Source organism: Mizuhopecten yessoensis, unplaced genomic scaffold (assembly GCF_002113885.1).
Source record: "Mizuhopecten yessoensis strain PY_sf001 unplaced genomic scaffold, ASM211388v2 scaffold11139, whole genome shotgun sequence".
NCBI classification, from domain to species: domain Eukaryota; kingdom Metazoa; phylum Mollusca; class Bivalvia; order Pectinida; family Pectinidae; genus Mizuhopecten; species Mizuhopecten yessoensis.
Window position 1 is genome coordinate 2,196,890 of NW_018408899.1, and position 21,920 is coordinate 2,218,809.

The 21,920-nt window shown below is 38.4% G+C and overlaps 1 protein-coding gene across 1 annotated transcript in view; it reads right to left on the reverse strand.

Moving 5' to 3' along the window:
- LOC110466623 (hillarin-like) overlaps positions 1-19,296 on the reverse strand; it is a 38,215-nt gene extending 18,919 nt beyond the window's left edge. The window contains exon 1 of the mRNA XM_021523226.1: positions 18,227-19,296. Within this exon, the coding sequence (XP_021378901.1) occupies positions 18,227-18,823 (597 nt within the window). The 5' untranslated portion in view covers positions 18,824-19,296. The remainder of the gene's footprint in view (positions 1-18,226) is intronic.
- Between the last annotated feature and the right edge of the window lie 2,624 nt (positions 19,297-21,920).

Genomic DNA, 21,920 nt, shown 5'->3' on the forward strand with positions numbered 1-21,920 from the left:
AGACAAGCCGAGTTAGAGGTGTAAAGACACAAAGACAAGCCAAGATAGAGGTATAAAGACATGTAGACAAGCCAAGTTAGAGGTGTAAAGACACATAGACAAGCCGAGTTAGAGGTGTAAAGACACGTAGACAAGCTGAGTTAGAGGCATAAAGACACGTAGACCAGGCTGAGTTAGAAGCATAAAGACACGTAGACAAGCTGAGTTAGAGGTATAAAGACACGTAGACAAGCTGAGTTAGAGGCCTAAAGACACATAGACAAGCCAAGTTAGAGGTGTAAATACACATAGACAAGCTGAGTTAGAGGTGTAAATACACATAGACAAGCTGAGTTAGAGGCATAAAGACACGTAGACAAGCTGAGTTAGAGGTGTAAAGACACGTAGACAAGCCTAGATAGAGGTGTAAAGACACATAGACAAGCCTAGATAGAGGTGTAAAAACACATAGTGCTCTTTAGTGCTCTCTAAATGCTTTTAGTGGCTATATCTAGCTTTTAGCTTTTAACTGTCTAAGCATTTTTAAGACATTATGCCACTGCAAGTAGTGTAGCAATTCAAGCAGCCCACGATCCAGTTTTTAGAAATCTTATACTAATGTAAATAACTTTTAAAATCTCCAGACTCCGAGTACCGTGTACATGTGCATGTGGTGAGGGACATTGTTCCTGTTTTATTGGATACATATCGTGAATTTTAATGGACCAACCCAAATAGTGGTTTTTATGACTTTTTAATCCATATATGATATACCAATCACTCTCCAGGATCCCTGGACAGCTCCTATACGAAAGGAGGACAAGACACTACAACAAGACATAGACAAGCCTAGATAGAGGTGTAAAGACACATAGACAAGCCTAGATAGAGGTGTAAAGACACATAGACAAGCCTAGATAGAGGTGTAAAGACACGTAGACAAGCTGAGTTAGAGGTGTAAAGACACATAGACAAGCCAAGTTAGAGGTGTAAAGACACGTAGACAAGCTGAGTTAGAGGTGTAAAGACACATAGACAAGTCTAGATAGAGATGTAAAGACAGTATATCAATCTGAGGTCCATGAGGGTTCGAATCCCGGTCCAGCCCAACTGAATTTTTACACACAGAACACTCATGTTGATTATATTTTGTTTATTTCACCTCTATTATTTTTCATAAAAGTCCAACAAGGTATGTTTTTTTCATAAATTATTTTTTCAAAGCTAATATCATGCCGAAGAAATAAGTTTTCAGTGCTTAGTTAGATCAATCTAATAAACCCAATGTTGTTTTGTGTTGTGACCCCTGGTTTTGGTTTATAGAATTTGTTGCCATGGGAATCAAACCAATGACCTTGTGTCTATAGAACGGACACTCAATCTTTACCTCATATGTTTGTAATCATGTGAATGGAAATATGTTGACACTGCCAAAACATTGCATTTCCATTTGAAGAGCTTCTACAAGGAGGTGGACTGAATTCAGGGTTACAATGTAAAAAGGTGAAAATCAGAAATGTGGCCAAAATAATTTAGAATGACTGAATATTAAATTTAGTGAAACTTCTGACTATGAATTCATACAATGAAAATTAAATTGAACATAATTAAATTGCAATAGCTATTGACAGGTATGTCAACAGTGGACTGATATCCCCACTTCTAGCTGAAACACCTTTTGTGTAGCAGAAATAGGTCAGCTATTCCATTGTCCAAATACTTGAAGTGATTGGTCAAATAGCAATTACAATACTCCAAATATTGGTCAATATTCAAGTACAAGTTAGTCTACATGGGTGAAACATCAGTACATTCCAATCTATTTATAGACACAACCTTACTGGTATCCCTGGTGATGTCAATACAAATCCAGAAATCAGTCTACACCTATACCTGTCTGGAGCTAGTCAATGGCTTGTGACTTCAGAAAAACCTGCCTTTGGAGACAACGATGAACATGTGTGCTTATAATTTGTAACTTCAGTCAATACTGACTAAGGGCCACCTGTGTGCTTGCAACTTCAGTCAAACCTGCCTTTGAGACAACCTGTGTGCTTATAACTTATTTCATTCAAACCTGCCTAAGCGACCACTTATGGTCTTGTAACTTCTGGAAACCTGCGTTTCAGATGACCTGTTTATAACTACTGTAACACGTCCTAAAAGCCGCAAGTACATAGTGACCAGTTTGACTGACCAGAGGAAAGCTGGCCAAAGGACAGGCACTTAAGTGACAAAAGGACAGAGAACTCGAGGAGGGGGACTGACAGGCTACCTACTCATGATCACTCTATCAAAGATATGAAAGGTGTTTCATACTTCTAAATATGGTCAGGCTCTCTTTTGATATCTTTCGCTGGTATCCCTTTTTTCGTATGTATATTTTTACGACAAACAGACTTTTCTGTTGACAGTTACCAGAGGGCAATCATGAGAACGTGTATCATTCTGTCAAGTGACACAAAACTTTACGTGTCTGGCCCCAACAACAGGGACACGAGAATTTGTTTCGGTCGGTATTTTCACCTATCCTGATCTATGAAGAGTAATATTAGAGTGGTTAAAAACATCTATTGGTAAACAATCCAATTCACCAAGTGTTGATCTAAACCCTTAACACGTCTAAATAAAACTCTACACACATATGATCGTGACAGGTCCAAATATACATATGGTAACAAAGTCTCGGGTCCCTGTGGTCCCCAACACGTGGGAACGGAAAAACCCCCAAAAAACAAATATTCAGCCTGCTTCAATATCCTCAAGCTCTTGAATGGGTCACACTCGGAAAACAAACCCCACGTCTAATAAACCTGTAGAAGTATAAGGACATTTTTTTAATTTTGTGACTTGTCGGCCACTGTCATTCCCTCGCCCACCCTCTCATGGAATTCAGGAGCTAAGCAATCACGTCTGAAGTGTGTACGGTCGTTTGAAATTTGTTGGTGAATTCTTGACAAGATGGCCGTTACACGGGTATAGATACCATTCCTGGATGATTCAAATATTGTCTTGAACATGCATATACAAAAAGTCCTAATGGTAAAATAGCAGATATTTCAGCGAGTCAGGGCGACCCCTGAACAACTATCGAAATGTCTAGGTCTTGTAACGAGGCAGGTACCGACCCTGAAATGTTAATCCTTGACAAGGTCGCGTGCCAATCATCATGAAAGATGCCGATGAAATTCCTCGGAAGATGTGCAGCATGCATTAGGGACTGTTCTGGTAATGCTAGTGTTTCTAGGCGGAAAGGGTCGGCGGGTTCTGCCAGTCAGATTAATGAAGAATTAAACCACGATTTTACCCAATTGGTATGTAGAGAAATATGGCTTTGGCTTAGATAGCTTGGGAAAAACCAAATGAAGCCAAAGGTTAACCCTTGTTGGTTTAACAAACATTGTTAGCCAGGGGAATAACCGTTTAGCAGTTCGACAAACAGCATTTCCTTGGTATCGTAGATATTCAGCCACGAACTCTTCAGAATTATGAATATAAAACTGTGTTTGATAGAAAAAAGTCTCCAGAAGAGAAACTGATTTCCTCTTTTTAGGCGAACTGATTTGATATGGAATTTGAAATGAACATGCAAATGACACTGGCATTTGCTTATTAGGTCCCTTTCAAATTATCGTAATAGAAAATCCGATTGATTCATTGCGCTATAGTGCAATATTCTTTGATTTTTTTTTTAACTGAAAACTTATGATGCTGTAGATCTGTACGCGAGACAACGGGATTTCCGATGGTCGTCTCACACGTTTTTATGTCGGCATGCTTGTACCTTTCGACAACAAAGAACTGGTCTGAAATAGGTACATGACTTTGCTGAATTTTCATTATAGACCCTAATGCATAAACATGTCAGCGTGATCCTGTCGACACAGTAGTATTAGTAGAATTCAGCGAAAGCATTAAACATGAAATTCTCGGTCTGTGTATTATGCAACATATTGAAATGGTTTATTCAACGTTCCACTCGGTGACTTATCGATTACCGTTGTGGCAGGGATCAATGGCCCGATCGATATACAGGCTGCTGATGGCGATCTTGTGTCACGCTGATCAGGCGAAGATCAAACCAATTTAGCCAGCATGTGGCACCGAATCGTTTGATACATACCTATCCAAGCCGGTGTTCATCAATAGAAACATTTTGTTCAACTTTGATTAATACAGTAACACGCATTTCCATGCAGTGATCTGCAACAGCTTAGCCGCCCATTCCAGCTATTACCATAGTGACACATTCTGAACTAAATATCTGCCAAAATAGCTCCCTATCCTGCTATCCAGGTCACCGGGACCTGATAATTTGTTACATCTATATTTGGACATAAACTAAGGGTTTCAGAGTAATTTACATGTTTCATGGGTTTAGATGACTTTCCGTAAAACACCCGCAATGATTATAATCATTGGGGTGTCATTTTTACCATTATAATCATTGGGGTGTCATTTTTACCGACACTCGATCTAAACCCCTAAAACATTTAAAATTACTCTGAACACCTAGCTTAGTTTCTAAAGTCCAAATATAGCTGTGACAAATTCTCAGGTCCCTGTGATTCAGGTTTCCTTGAAACTAGTTACCATGCATCTATCTGCCAAAATAGATATCCACCCTCGTATTCACACTATTTATCCACAGGTTTCGAAGTAGCGGGTTTACTTTTAAGTAACATTCTCGCAATTAGCTATAAGGTCATAGAAAACCTGGTGCCTAAGGGAGACAACTCTGAAAAGTAGGAAAGTAAGAAAAGAAAAGACAGATACGAAAGGTTGTGATGGGGGCAGCACATCTACTTTGGTTTCTTGAATGTATCTTTAGCAAAAGACACAAAAGAAAAAGAAAGCCCTGATTCTGCCCGGGGGAGGGTTCCTCATTGGTCGCCCTTAATATCATACAGGGGTATTCTTTCACCGATATGTAGAACCTACCGTTCTGTCTTAACTAGCTAGGCTATTGTTTCAAGACTAGTAGTCATGTGCAATTCTGTGCTCATGATGCTCAAGAACAGGCAGCCCACACCGCCTACCTTTTTGGAAGAGGAGACAGATTTACATGAACAAACGTTTCATTATCTATATATTTCTTTTTGATTAGCTATTACATAACGAACAAAAAACCTATGCACAAGTGACAGATGACAAGGTTCTTTTTTGCATTGCCACGTGACCTATACACACCATTGACATACTAATCACCGGACCGTATACCGCAACGGGGTTTCCAGCCCGGAATGTTGATTGACAGTTGTATCGTTACCTCAGATAGATTGTCAGTTGGGTCACAGGTTACAAAAAAACCAACACATACTTTATAACCTGTCCTTAAACTGCTTTCTTTTTTGAAGCATTTAATTGAAACTGGCTGTCTGATGTCTCAAGTTTTATCGATCGTTTCGCCGAGGCCCCTGTGTTAAGTGAAATGTAACGGTGCATTAATTGTCACGTTTCATCGTAGTAACGAATGGATTTTTTATCAGCTATACTCAATAACAACATGTTTATGAATATGACGCAGTTTTGAAAGAAACATTCGATGTTTTGTTAAACTATGAATATTTTGATTTACGTTCACAAACACGACAAAAAGTAGGTGTGTGTGGGGGGGGGGGGGGGGGGGGGGGGGCGTTTAGAAACTTTCAGCTGACATTATAAGCTGAGAACCATCAACAAGCTATAGAAACATAATTTTCTACACCGAGACATTCCCTTATGAACAGGAAGTTGATAATTCCTACATCGAGACATCCCCTGATGATCTGGCAGTCGATATTTCCCACACCAAGACATCCGCTGAGGAACAGGAAGTCGATATTTCCCACACCAAGACACCCGATGATGAACGGGAAGTCGATATTTCCCACACCAAGACATCCGCTGATGAACAGGAATCGATATTTCCCACATCAAGACATCTGATGATGAACGGGAAGTCGATATTTTCCACACCAAGACATCTGATGATGAACAGGAAGTCGATATTTCCCACACCAAGACATCTGATGATGAGCAGGAATCGATATTTCCTACACCAAGACATCCGCTAATGAACGGGAAGTTTATATTTCCCACACCAAGACATCTGATGATGAACAGGATTGGATATTTCCCACACCAAGACATCCGCTGATGAACAGGAATCGATATTTCTCACACCAAGAGATGACCGTCCCAATATTTACCTGTTTACAATAGCCACCAATTCTATGGTAGTCGGTTTATCAAGCGCCTCAATCATATACTAGCAAGTCTATGTAAACTTGCTTCAAATAATGAATCATAATAATATCCAAAGAATTGGTTTATATTTTCATCTAGGACCGTAAGTTTTCTAAAATATCTCAAAACAATATAATCATAAATCTCTTCTGGTAAAAGAAGTTCATTACACTAACTTTGGATTTAGACGGTAGTATTTAGATTGTTATATGATTTAGAAACTGACTGAATATAATGAAATAACAAGTAAACGTTAAGTTACTCTAAGGAAGTTTTGACTTTATAGGAGAAAATCTGCTAAGTTGTTAAAAACGAAGCATTTTTTTTGCAAGAATCTTTCAATGATATTAAGTTAATTTTAGCTTCTCAGATTAAGAATTATAGTTTTCTTTTAGAATCCAGAGCTTACATCTAAGTCTTTTCTGTAAAACCAATAGAACTGGCCAGTATATTCCGATTCAGAAATTATTGTACAGTAAATCCTCTCCGTACTGCCACCAGTTGTCCAGAGAAATTCGGCGCTATAAAGCGGGTAGACGATAAATTGAGGGAAATCGAAATCGAAGTCATTCGTAAGAAAAAAAGACAAAGGGACATTGACAGATCTTGGCGGTAACCGAGGTGGCAAATGAAAAGAGGGGCATTATATCGATGGTTTGCTGATTACTTTTTCTGTTTATTTACATACATAATCTTACTACAGTGATGCAGCCAGTTTGTGTGTCATGAGTTGTATTTCACACTATAAGAATTATAATACAATATATCATAATACATTAATACTCTGTAGCCAAAATAAAACCTCGTGAAATACATTTATACATGCAATGCACTGATGCAACGCGAGACGACAGATTAACACGTGTGTGGTTTGTCTATTATCACGTTGCCAACGAATTGCCGTATAAATGTGAGCGTGCAGATAAATAGAATGGACTTTAAATTGTATTTATTTATTTCCCGTCAGTGTAATTGTATGTCAAATAACACATAACTCGGTACCTGGATAAAAAGTAAACTGAATAAGGTTTAAACTTGCCAAACTGGTTCGTGAAGTTGAAAAGATGAGCAAGTGAAGGTCAAATATCCTGAAACTCATCAGGCTTTTATATACTGATATCCCGGTGACGTTTCTCACCAACGCCCACAACATTGTAAGCAAGCCGAAACGCCTACATGTACTGGTAAAATATTACCTAGTGCAATACCCAAGCTCTTCCCGAAATTCGTAAATTATTCATCGACCAATGGACTTAAATACACATTGTCAATACTTATATACCTCCTAGAATATTTGTGTTAAGAAATCAGCACTTTTTCCAAAGTGCGCAGTGTGCTTAACATATGCAGCTGCTTAGAGACCGTAACATTAAAAAATAAGTCGAAATGTTGCACTATCAAACACTTTATAGTAATCCGATGGGCGTCTAGATTGTGTTATTTCCAAATTTGGATCGGGACCAAGAATTTGCAATTTTAATCACATCCGCAATCAGACTGCTTTTAACACGCTAGCTGGTTAACCGAGTCCCTTATCAGCAAGTTGGTTCAAGGTTTATCGGCCGATCTAACATTTTTGAACATAACATTGAAATGAAATGAATCCGAGACGAAATTCAGTTTGGTATAACCGGAAGTGTATGAAGACTGACGGAAGTAAAATTGGTTACTTTATAATACCGTGAATGAATATATACATGTAACTGTGTAACTGTGTAACAGTGTAACTGCTAAAAATGTATGTAGATTTGCGGAAGTATAAATAAGCTCAGGTGTAACAATAAGAATTTATTTACGTTATAGTGTATAACAACCGGATATGAATGTATGTTACTGCAAAACAACCGGAAATATATCTTTTATACTGTATAACAGCCGGAAACTTATGAATACTACTGAATAGCAACCAGAAATAATAAATACTACTGTATAGCAACCAGAAATATATAAATACTACTGTATAGCAACCAGAAATGTATGAATACTACTGTATAGCAACCAGAAATGTTTGAATACTACTGTATAGCAACCAGAAATATATAAATACTACTGTATAACAACCGGAAATGTATAAATACTACTGTATAGCAACCAGAAATATATAAATACTACTGTTTAGCAAACGGAAATGTATAAATACTACTGTTTAGCAACCTGAAATGTATAAATACTACTGTTTAGCAACCGGAAATGTATAAATATTACTGTATAGCAACCAGAAATATATAAATACTACTGTATAGCAACCAGAAATGTATGAATACTACTGTATAGCAACCAGAAATGTGTGAATACTACTGTATAGCAACCAGAAATGTATGAATACTAATGTATAGCAACCAGAAATGTATAAATACTACTGTATAGCAACCAGAAATGTATGAATACTAATGTATAGCAACCAGAAATGTATAAATACTACTGTATAGCAACCAGAAATGTATGAATACTAATGTATAGCAACCAGAAATGTATAAATACTACTGTATAGCAACCAGAAATGTATGAATACTAATGTATAGCAACCAGAAATGTATAAATACTACTGTATAGCAACCAGAAATGTATGAATACTAATGTATAGCAACCGGAAATGTATAAATACTACTGTATAGCAACCAGAAATGTATGAATACTAATGTATAGCAACCAGAAATGTATAAATACTACTGTATAGCAACCAGAAATGTATGAATACTACTGTATAGCAACCAGAAATGTATGAATACTACTGTATGGCAACCAGAAATGTATAAATACTACTGTTTAGCAACCAGTAATGTATGAAAGCTATTGTATTACAACCGGAAAGGTATTTATGCTACTGTATAACAACCGGAAATGTATGTTTGATACTGTATGACAACCGGAAATGCATAAATACTACTGTATAGCAACCAGAAATGCATGTAGGCGACTGTATAGCAACCGGAAATGTATGAAATGTATGTGGGTTACTGTATAAAATGTAGTAGAGCAATATATACACTAATCTTGGAGCTGACCTTTTGTTTTAACCACGATCAAGCAAATATCTTCTTTTGTTGCAGACCAAGAACAAATTTCCTTTCCATTACTTTCAATACAGATTTGCAAAGTTAATCAAGACATGGATAATATGTGGATTGTATGTATACTTAGTTACAGTTTCCGGTATTTGTACAGGGGTCCTCAGAACAAGAAATTTCTTTACTTTCCGTTATATTAAACATCTTGTATCCTTCATGTCTACGTGGTTTTATAATTAAAAAGTGACCAACATGACTTGAAAGCCGCCGCTTATTCACATGACTTGTTGTGCTATGCGCTTTTGTTAATAGTTTCACAAGACATTCTATACATAAAGTAATAAATACAAGGTCTACAAATTGCCTCGTATCCTATAGATATCGACGCAAGGTAAGGTCATACTCGGTAAGGCGTAAATAGGGTAGAACGAGAAAAGGGAAGTGCTCGGCTCTTTATGATTGGTCCAGCACTAGATATTTTGATGTCTCTTGTGCGCTTTATTCAGATAAGGACACAGATGAGAACTTCAATATGTAATAGAGTATTTTGTTCCGTAATCAATAAAACACATTACGTTGACATATGTATCGCTTTCTCTGTTAATTATACAGTGTTGTTCCTAACAATGAATTATTCATATTGTCACCGGAGGTATGTAGGGCTTCATTGTTGTGAAGGTCGTTTCGGGACATTTATGGGGATAAAATTAACGTTGAGTGCCACGACTACTTGCTTTCACGGGTACTAGCTTCGTTTGTCAATACACCTATAATATTATATTATGGGGTGTATTGACCGTCGAGGCAAGCACCTGTGATACATTCTTGTCAGGCTGTAGAAATCGATAAGTGCAATCGATCAAAAACCAAGTATTTCATCGTCGATTTATACTAAAGTTTCATGTGAAATACCACCAAACACTCAATCCTCATTACTTCAGCATCTTTAATACCGAATTACTATATTTGTAGCAGACTGGATAAGACTGCGGAGACAGGGGTTTGTATCAATAACACGTAAGCCACAGCACCTGGTGCCAGGACTCGAACATATCAATACATATTTCTGCTCAAACAGTTGGCTTTTAAACCCTCCTGTCATGCATTTAATATACAGCGACGAGAAGTAAAACTAGCTATCGGGATCGTCACAAATTTCCAATATAACATAATTCCAGACCAACAGTTCACAAGACCACTGTGTTTTTGACCGACCGTGGGTCAGGCTTGTTATCAGGAGATTATTGCGTGACACATTAATCTGTCCTACCTGAGGCTAATATTGCCAGTTAGTGGTGTAACGGTCCAGCGCACCTGTAACTCGACGACACGCGCGTGACATCGATATAGTATCGGAATGCTGAAGCTACAAACAAAACGTGACGTAAACATCACAGATGAAATACTCGTAAAACAGGATAAAATTGTCCTCAAAGGCATATATACTTAAAAAAGTACCGCAAGCTTCCATATGATTATACAATTAGTTTCTTTTGTTTCATGTCCGTATCACAGAGACTCTATGCGTTTACATGAAAATTGAAGAAAGCCAATAACTTTAGAGTTATTTTGTAATAATTTTCTCTTTTGAGATCTGAGGTCAAAAACATCACAAATAGACCAATTATGCGGCTTTAATACAAAAGTATGCAGCTTAACCAAAACGGACGCATTTGCACGCCATCTGATCACAAGACAAATGCATTACCATGGATACTGATGCGCCAATAAATTCACCTTTGTGAATCTTGAAACACGTCGTGTAGATATAAATTATCAAGTCACGATTTCTATTTTGAAGTTTGTCTACTTTAAATATCATACATAACGAGTATTTAAGTGTGCTTTTTATTTGTAAACAGCTGGACCTTGACGTCTCAATCCAGGTCTAACAAGGATATCTTACGCAAAGGGGGCTGAACTATTTGTAATGGTCATACCAACGTTGTGATATATATATAATTACCATAGTAATCGTATAGTATGTTTCTAGCCACTGTGGTCCTATCAAGGTTGGATAAAAACTTCTTTCTAAAACTGATGAATATATAATTAGATGAACGAGGACTTCATCGAACAAAAAAACAACACATTGACACAAACTGCATCTATGTAACACTTTTAAGATATATCAATTCACTTGGTCATATGTATTAACATAGACCCGATATTATCTTATGGCGTATCACGTATGCTTTAACACCCTTCACACGCATTCAAAACGGACGTGAACGACTGCATGGCTGAAATCGGTTTAACACCTTGTCTTATTCTCCTTGGACTGGTTCAATGGTCGCCATGTTAATATTCCATTTTGTTCGTATTTGCTTTAGTTTTATCCATTTTGAGTTTGACGTACAGTTTTGTTAACTATTTGGTATTCTGTTGTCTTTCCCCAAATTCGGAGGTCGCATACCTTGACGCCAGTGAATATAATGACGTTTTGAAGATAGTTCCACTTGACTATTGTTTCAGGATTACCTCGCTGTCACCGGCCAATTCAATTGCCCTACTGGTTTCATTGGCTGCATCCCCAAGCAGAAAGCATATTGACGTCAACGAATCTGCGTGACGCCATCTTTGAATTTGAAATCCAGAGTTCCACTCTCGAACACTTATCCTCTCTGTACCCGTTGTCGGAGAGGAGATATGTAATTTGAGATCGGAACTCTCCGATTTCGAAGATGGCGTCACTAGGCAAACGTACGCATTGTCTAAAATTAACATCTCGTGCAAGTTAGGACCACAGGTACTAGCCTTTTTCTGTCAATACACCCATAATATTCATATATAATATGAATAGTATGAGTGTATTGACAGACGAGGCAAGCACCTGTGCTAGGACGGCGATTCTGGAGCCACTCACTAGGGCCGTTTTCGTTTAATAAATAATGTCGGACCTGATGCTGCTTGCAAGCGAGCCTTGACAAAGCATTGCAATGCCTGCATGAACATTTGCAGGTCCGCCAGGATTTATACCCGGTTGTTCCGCATAAACGAACAGGTCCTAGGTATATTAGACATCAGATTTCAAGCCGAAGTGTCGGTCATTTCCTTTGGACATCATCAAACGTTAAATTATCTTAAATGAACATGCCATCATCGACAAGAAAATCAAAAGAGTTTCGTAGGCACAAAAATCACAACTGCGATAAAACCCTCCTTAAAGATCCCTCAGCGGCGCGATAACTATATAAATGATGGTTTGGTTGAGTATTTTTTAATTGAATGAGATTTAAAAGGTAACACGAAAGCAGATCTTTATCATCAACGCAACACATATGGCGTTATCGGAAATATAATCTATTACTAAACTCAATTTAAGACATATGTAAAATTTATATTCACGCAAATGTCGTAATGTTGGTTTTCTTTGTTATTGTACAATTATCAGTTAAAATGTCTTCTTGTATATATAACACGCATTAAAACTCAGTTGATTGGAAAACAACAACAATGCTACAGGTGTCCTAGGCAAATTATGCTGAAGTCTGTCAATACGTAATGTTAAAATAGTCGTATGTAGGAAAACTTCTATATCTTATATACAGTGTATAATCAATAGTACGGGTGTGCTAATACGTAGACAGGTAATGAGGTAAATGTGTACGTCCAATGAAATGGCGGATGTTCTACAATAAACCTCGCCGTCAATATCAAAGGACAAAATCCAAACCTTAAAGAAAACAGGAACTGAGAAAACACCAATTTGACAGGAAAGACGTCCCGAGCTCCACTAAAACAAGATGTCCGTCGGGCCGGTATCACTCCTGTAGAAAACTAACGGTTGGCAGAATAACTTAAGGCCTTTCGTATTTTGAAGAAAAAAAAAATATCGTTTACCAAAAAAAGGGGCAACCCGATACAACTTCCGGTTTTGAAGCGGAACCGACGTTTACTGAATTTAAACTTCCGGTATAATAACAAAGATATGAATAAGAATATAATATACAAATAGTTTACATTCATAAACGGTGTGATAAAATACATAACTGTAAAGCCTGAACGGGATGTCAAAGTTCAAGGTCGAATTATGTTGGAAACGCTTCAAAGTCTATTTCAGTGACGTCTTCACACCAGGATACACTTTTACTAAACGCTGTGTAATGGACAGATAACAATCTCACAAATTCTCTTCAAGCAATCAATTTCAAAATAAAAAGTATACAAGATGGCGGCCCTGGCCAATGGTTGTCCAAGCTACCGACGATCCCTTACACTGATGCACGAGGTCTGCCTAGAAACCAGACAGGTCGGCGAAATGTTGACAGTAGACGTAAGATCAAATACATATCGGGACTACATGAAATAGATAAGGGTAAACCACATCACACTCCAGAGGTCAGGTAAGATCACGTGTAAATTGGAAGTAAGCAAACAGTTTACAATAAACTACCGTTAGCAACAGTAGTGGCCTCTGTACTGGACACTATGGCTAGCAAAGGCGATATTGTGTGTTGACAATCATAACTGAGCTTTCATTGATAACGTTTTTCTTAAATTCAGACACATTGTGGTAAATAAGGAATCGGCCGTTCAAAACAGTCAATGTTTTTCTACTAAATGTCATTGAAATCTGACAAAAGCATTAGATCTGCGTGATAATTACGGGAAACCATCGAGTATGTCCCGAACGACTTAATATGGTCAATCATCAATGACTCCAACATAAATCATATTTTATTGGATGTATAAATCAATAAAGACTTTATTAAGTCAATGGACTGATTGTCGGTATGTTTTGATTGGACGTCATAACGAAATCATTTGTCGCCTGTTTATTATTATGACGACAATATATTGGCGTTATTTGTGTAAAAAGGGAAAATCTACAGCCAGACCTGGACTCGAACCCAGGACCCTCGAACTCGGATGAACGCTCTACCGAGCTAACTGGTCGCCGACGATCGACCCTGTCCAGTTCCTCTACACTTGTGTTCGTGTTTGGGGATTGGGTGGGGTGGGAAACGGGCTCATAAGGGGGGGGNCAACTTATCGACGAAAACACGAGGGTTTTTTTCACAAAAGGACAGGGAAAGAGGTCTGTAATTAAATACTTTCATCGAATGCATTTATCGAGCGATACAGGTATCACGTTTTCATTGGCAATAATGGCCAAAAAACTTTTACTGTGAAACGGAGACTGTCTTTTGGAAGTATGACTATATGTCTTTTGGAAGTATGACTATATGTCTTTTGGAACTGTAATAAAAAAAAAAGCATTGGCTCAAACTAACATAAATTGTAGAAAATTATACAATACAAAAAAATGGCCGAGGTTTTGGATGCATCACAAACTTTAGTTTCATTGTATCATAACTTTTATCAAAAGGATTTGGAAATGAACATCGGGGAATTAAATTTGAAATGATTGAATTTGATGCGGGGACAGTAGTGCAAAGCGAAACATACTTTGACAATTTCAGAAGTTGAAGAATATAGGTAACATACCTGAACTGCATATTTCAATATCAGTTATTTTTGTTTGGGGTATTTGTGTTTTGGTGTTTGGGGTACTAGTATTTGTGTGGTTTCTTGGGGCGTATTTAGGAGATGGTGGCAGTGAGAATGTGGATGGTGTTACCAGATCGCTACGCAGATCGGGTGTTAAATTATACGGGCGGGGACATTGTGATATGATAAATGAGTTCCTTATCAGTCGAAATCAAGAGAGTATTAACCATGACAAATCATATTTCCACACTCAATGTGTACTCCACACTCCCACACTCAATGTGTACTCCACATTCAAACTAATGTATAAAGTGTACTTGTCCACAATTTTACGGCGCTAACTTATACAACCAATTTTACCATTCTACTATCTATTATCAATGTAAGGTTCATCGTACAACAGTACAGTATATTTAACTAGGCCACTGTATAGTATATATTACCACTGTACAGTTTATATTACCACTGTACAGTATATATTATTATGCCGGAAGCGTCGACGAGTAGGATCATGCAAGCTCTTTTTTTTAAAAAAAGTGGATAGAACTAGATCTTGATATGGTAGGAAATGAAGATATCATCAACGACGATGCATACAGTACTTCCAATTGTATTTTTTCTCTTTCAGTCTTTGAAATTGTAAAAGCAAATGAATAAATAAATTCATTTGTTAAATTGCCTTTACTGGGTGAATAATTTGTTTCGTTATAATAAAACAGTTATAGAATGGGTAATTCGGGAAATAGCAAATTTATGGTCATCCTTGATGAAAAACTATTCCCCTCGACGGCTTCGCCGCCTTGGGAAATAGTTTTTCACCTCGGGGGACCATAAATGTGCTATTTCCCTCATACCCCTTCTATAACTGTATATTACCACTGTACAGTATGTATTACCATTGTACAGTATATATTATCACTGTTAAGAATATTTACCACTTTTTAGTATATATTATCACCGTAGAGTATATTTACCACTTTTTAGTATATATTATCAGTTTAGAATAGTTACCACTGTATAGTATATATTACCACTGTACAGTATATATTACCACTGTACAGTATATATTATCACTGTTCTGTATATATTACCACTGTATAGTATATATTATCACTGTTCAGTATCTTTACCACTATTTAGTATATATTATCACCGTACAGTATATATTATCACTGTACAGTATATATTATCACTGTTCAGTATATTTACCATTTTTTAGTATAAAGTATCACTGTATAGTATATATTACCACTGTACAGTATATATTATCACTGTACAGTATATTTACCACTTTTTAGTATATATTATCAGTTTAGAATAGTTACCACTGTACAGTAAATATTACCACTGTACAGTATATATTACCACTGCATAGTATATATTACCACTGTATAGTATATATTACCACTGTATAGTATATATTACCACTGTACAGTATATATTACCACTGTACAGTATATATTATCACTGTTCAGTATATAGTATCACTGTATAGTATATCTTATCACTGTACAGTATATATTACCACTGTACAGTATATATTATCACCGTTCTGTATATTTACCACTGTTCAGTATATAACACCGCTGTACAATCCCTATTACAATATACAGTTCAAATTACCAATGTTCATACATTGCCACTGTACAGTTTTACAAAATTCCATAATTAGGATTCCAGAAAGACATGTATTTTTGTTGTCAAATGTTTCATAATTGGCATTATACCGCAAGACAATCGCACTTTAGCTTTTTATTGCATACATTTTAAAGTTCTTTCTCCCCGTGTGATATTGTTTTACTCCAAATGAGCCTAGCCATCCGCCTATTGTAGGCGTGTGTGTGCATGGAGTACGATCGATATCCGACATGGATGAATAAAACATGACAACAAGATACACAATAGATGCGTTCTACGTCATAACTTCAGTTTTAAACATGAAACCTTCGACAGTTCCTTTCTGTCGTACTGCGAGTCTGAAATGTACATGACCTATACGTTTGCAGTAGACACGACTTGTCTATTTAGCGGGAGAATGCACTCCGCTAGGCCAAGGTCACCTATCTTTAAATCCCAGTGATTCGGGAGTAAGCTGTCTATTGTAGGTTTAATAAGTTCAGGTATGTAGCTAGCTTGGTCAGGATTATGTCTAATCTATGGTCGAAGATTCAAGCATGTGCCCACAAGTCCACTTCATAACGTATGAACTCAATAGCGACAGATTCATTGGCCATTGTCTCAGTCCTACATTGTAATGCGTGCGTCTCGCAACTTTTTAAAAACGTCTACTGTAACTCTTCAACGAAACAAGCTGCTGATTCGTTGTCATTGGTTCATGAACATTTTCACAGGATTATTGTTCAGACATGGAGATGGACCTTATCGGTTCATAGATGTATTGTTGTTCTTACGCAGATCGATATTTCCTCAAGTCAATAAGTTCATGGATATTAGTTTAAGAGCTCAAGAATGTTGACACATATAGTAAGTGGTGCCGTTCCGAATAGCCAGCCTACAGTGTGGGGTATTCAGCTTTGGTAAAATCCATGTATACACCACTCTCATGATATTTCAGGTGGGTGTTGAATGAATTATCACCAATTGCAGGGGTGTAGGTCGGTGTAAACTGGTGTTAAAATGCTAATTCACACGCTTTTAAAACACACCCTCAAGTCCAGTTGTTCGTTATAAACTAAATTACGGTGCTGACAATACATAGTCCGCAGATTATCCTCAGATTACGCAGGCAGTGCTAACAGGGTACTGACTCTAGCAGTTATTGTCCAAGTAATCACACTGAATAGTTAAACGGGACAAAAACACCTATTTAGGTTCTCTTGCCTTCAGAAACCGAGTGTACACCCTTTACAATGTCTTTGTATACCTATGAAATTGAACACGACGTAAACGGTTATGTTCTGAAATCATACCCGTCCAACTAGCCAGCAATACAAAATGTCTTATAAATAGACACGAGATGTAGGATGATTCAACGTTCATCCATCCGTGTTCATGCCGACACACTCCAGTTCACTGACTATACGGACGTAAGTGAGGCTGTATACGGGATACATATCATATGCAATAACAATACACGTTTGGAGAGGTTTGGAAGTCTACTATTCTAATTCTGTAATTATCCAATTTCGACGTATGTTTGCTTTACTTCTTTCTGGCTCAAATCTGGCTGAAATATCTACATTACGTATGGTGAACATTCATATTTAACTGAATATGCATCATAACTGTATTGTGTACCCTCTTTAGGGTCGATACTATCAATATCGGGCTTTTTAGTAAAGGCACTTGACTGCTTGACGTTCAGACAAAAAACCGAATCAAATAAAGAGATCAAAAGTGAAAACAGAGCTGTCCTGCCTGTGGTTTATGTTGTAATATACACATAGTTAGGGGGGGGGGGGGGGGGGGGGGGGGGGGGGCAGTATTTTGAAAGGTTTACCTATCCCTGGTGTTATTTGCTACGTCAAGTGTCCGTGATTTGGAAAATTGGATCTTACCATTCTTCGTACACAAGTTTATTTTATTATCATACTTACTATGTTGGGAGGGTAGTGATGCTTTTCGTGTAGTATGTGGTTGCCCCTCATCAGCAACTGGGCGTCGATTGGTCCTTTGATGTGGAGGGCGTCTTTGCCGAACTGTGGCCCTGCCTGATTAGGCGAGGTCACTCTCTGTGTCTTGGGTACTGATACGGCCCTTTGTACCTCGACAGCCTGCATCCCATAACTAGGGATGCGTACCGTCCCAGCTTCACGGACTTCCGGCTTCAACTTTTTGGACATTTTCTGATAACCTTTTTGGGCATCGACGGCGCTCTTAATTCCCAAGGCCCCGGGTCCCATCTTGGGTGCCCCTATTCGGGGAGCATGGGTATTACAATACACCTCCTTGTCTCCCGAATCTGTAGGGTTGGACCAGTAACTCCGGATATTTAGAAACTGGCCACACACAACACATTTGAAACAATTCTTGTGAAATACTACATCGTGGACCGGACCGACTTTCTCTTGCATGTATACCTTTTTGCTGCATCTGTGACAGTCGTTGGAACTGTTGGGGAGGGGTCGGAACAGAGAGGAGAGACTCTGGTACCCTCTCTCCGCCGCACGCCTGTCATCTGAGGCAGTCGCCATTATTTCTGATCTCAACAAAAAAACTGTAATCTTCACAAATACACACTCGCTACGGATGAAGATTAATCCGAGTAAAGCTCCACATGTATAGCTTACTGGCCGAAATATCTGGTTTCAAACACACTAGACCATATTTCGGAAGACTCTCCTCCTTCTGAGTTCTAGTGTAAACAGAAATACCTAGCTCTATATACACATATACACAGGTTCTACCTGAACGACGGTCGTCCTACCTTTGTAATGTTCCCACAGGTAAATTGTCGAGTCAATACCCACAAGTACGTACAGTTTCCGAGATAGGGAATGTAATGAGCAATGCTGCTGTCATATTTAAACTGATTCGGGGCAAGTAACAACCTCACTTGTGCCCTGTGTGTCCACTATTCTCCATGTCAGACTGTGAAATTCTTTTTTTTCACCTGGGCGAGAAATCTATGCACCGGTTCATAGGGCGATTCCATTTATAGACTATACACAGGTAGAGCGGAAAGTCAGCGAAGCGTGACAGCGCAATTACAACGAATACACGGTGCGCAGGTACTGTTTAGCCAAGTAGCAGACCGTCGAATAGGGACATAAACTCGACCAACAAATCGCCCTCTAATCATATAAAAAGGTGATTCATTCAATTATGACGCTATTATTTTCCGGTGTATTGGTACCAAAGATAAACCTATTTACTGGACACAGGTGATGATCGATTTATACCTCTATATTACCGTACTTCTGTTATTGATTATAAAACAAAGGTATATATTACACTTACTTCATATCTGACCTCATTATCTAAGTTCAGTCAATGCTACTTAAATAAGTTCAGCATTATATGACACTAGATGCATTAGAGTATTATTGTATAGATGATAATATGAAAATGACATCATGGCCACTGTACACTTTTCTAAATAATCTACCATAACGTCATATTTTTTCTTGGTTCGTTTGTATGAAAACTTTACCACAAATATCCATGATAAGATGATTGATAGTATTATATGAAAAAAACACCTTCTAGAATGCATAAAAACTATCATGAAATAAAACTGACTAAAATGCTGTGTCTAATATCTTATCTGGTGAGTGTATGGGCGGATTGGTCGAGTGGTTAACACTCCGGCCTTCCAAGCAGACGGCCGGGGTTCGATCCCCAAAGTCGCCGTACGCATGGAATATTCAGAGAATTGTTTTCCTCCTGCCAACACAACTGGAGTATAAAATGGTCTGGGTGGGTGGGTGTTGCGGTATCTGTGCTATAGCATTCAAGTGAGGTGGCACTATAAATGATACCGTTGGAAGCACGGTCCCACTACAAACAAAACACAATACATCTCCAGCACACACACACACAGGCATACACACATAGGGAGAAATTACCCAGGTGGCATAGAACTAGAAGTTAGCGACTGGTAAGGCAGCTTCTGCGAATTCCTCAATATTGTATTGATTAATATAGATGCTAATTGTATTGACTGTATATCTATGTACTGTAAAGCGCTTTAGAGTGGCTTATGTTAGCTAGATAGGGCGCTATATCAAATGTTGTATATTTATTTATTTATGTGTTTATTGATACCTGTCGAATTATTAGAAAACATTGTTCTCTCATTTTCCCTAAACTGGCTTAGTGTGAGGTATTTATTGTTTTATTTCACCTGCACCTCGGGGTAAATAACGGGGCAAACAGCGGAGCAAGGTGATGTACCACAAGGTGGCTTAGTGGACGTTCCACTGAGAGAGAAAACGTACCACTAAGAACATTTGGGGATATTACACGGTGAAGAGGGAACATACCTTAAAGTAAAAAGGTATTATTAACATAACACGGTGAAATGGGGACACGCCGCGAAATAAATTACGAGACGTAACACGGTGAAGAGGGGGGCATACTGCGAAATACATTACGAGACATAACACGGTGAAGAGGGGACCCACCGCGAAATAAATTACGAGACATAACACGGTGAAGAGGGGACTCTCCGCGAAATAAATTACGAGACATAACACGGTGAAGAGGGGACATACCGCAAAATAATTTACGAGACATAATACGGTGAAGAGGGGAGGGGACACACCGCGAAGTAAATTACGAGACATAACACGGAGGAGAGGGAGACATACCGCGAAATAAATTACGAGACATAACACGGTGAAGGGGGGACATACCGCGAAATAATTTACGAGACATAACACGGTGAAATGGGGACACACCGCGAAATAACTTACGAGACATAACACGGTGAAATGGGGACACACTGCGAAATAAATTACGAGACATAGCACGGTGAAATGGGGACATACCGCGAAATAATTCACGAGACATAACACGGTGAAATGGGGACACACGGCGAAATAAATTACGAGACATAGCACGGTGAAGGGGGGACACACCGCGAAATAAATTAATAGACATAACACGGTGAAATGGGGACACACCGCGAAATAAATTACGAGAAATAACACGGTGGAGAGGGAGACGTACCGCGAAATAAATTACGAGACATAACACGGTGGAGAGGGAGACACATACTGTGAAATACATTACGAGACATAACACGGTGAAGAGGGAACACGCCGCGAAATAAATTACGAGACGTAACACGGTGAAGAGGGGGATATACTGCGAAATACATTACGAGACATAACACGGTGAAGAGGGGACACACCGCGAAATAAATTACGAGACATAACACGGTGAAGAGGGGACATACCGCGAAATAATTTACGAGACATAATACGGTGAAGAGGGGAGGGGACACACCGCGAAGTAAATTACGAGACATAACACGGTGGAGAGGGAGACATACCGCGAAATAAATTACGAGAAATAGCACGGTGGAGAGGGGACATACCGCGAAATAAATTACGAGACATAGCACGGTGAAGAGGGGACACACCGCGAAATAAATTAATAGACATAACACGGTGAAATGGGGACACACCGCGAAATAATTTACGAGACATAACACGGTGAAATGGGGACACACCGCGAAATAAATTACGAGACATAGCACGGTGAAATGGGGACATACCGCGAAATAATTTACGAGACATAACACGGTGAAATGGGGACACACCGCGAAATAAATTACGAGACATA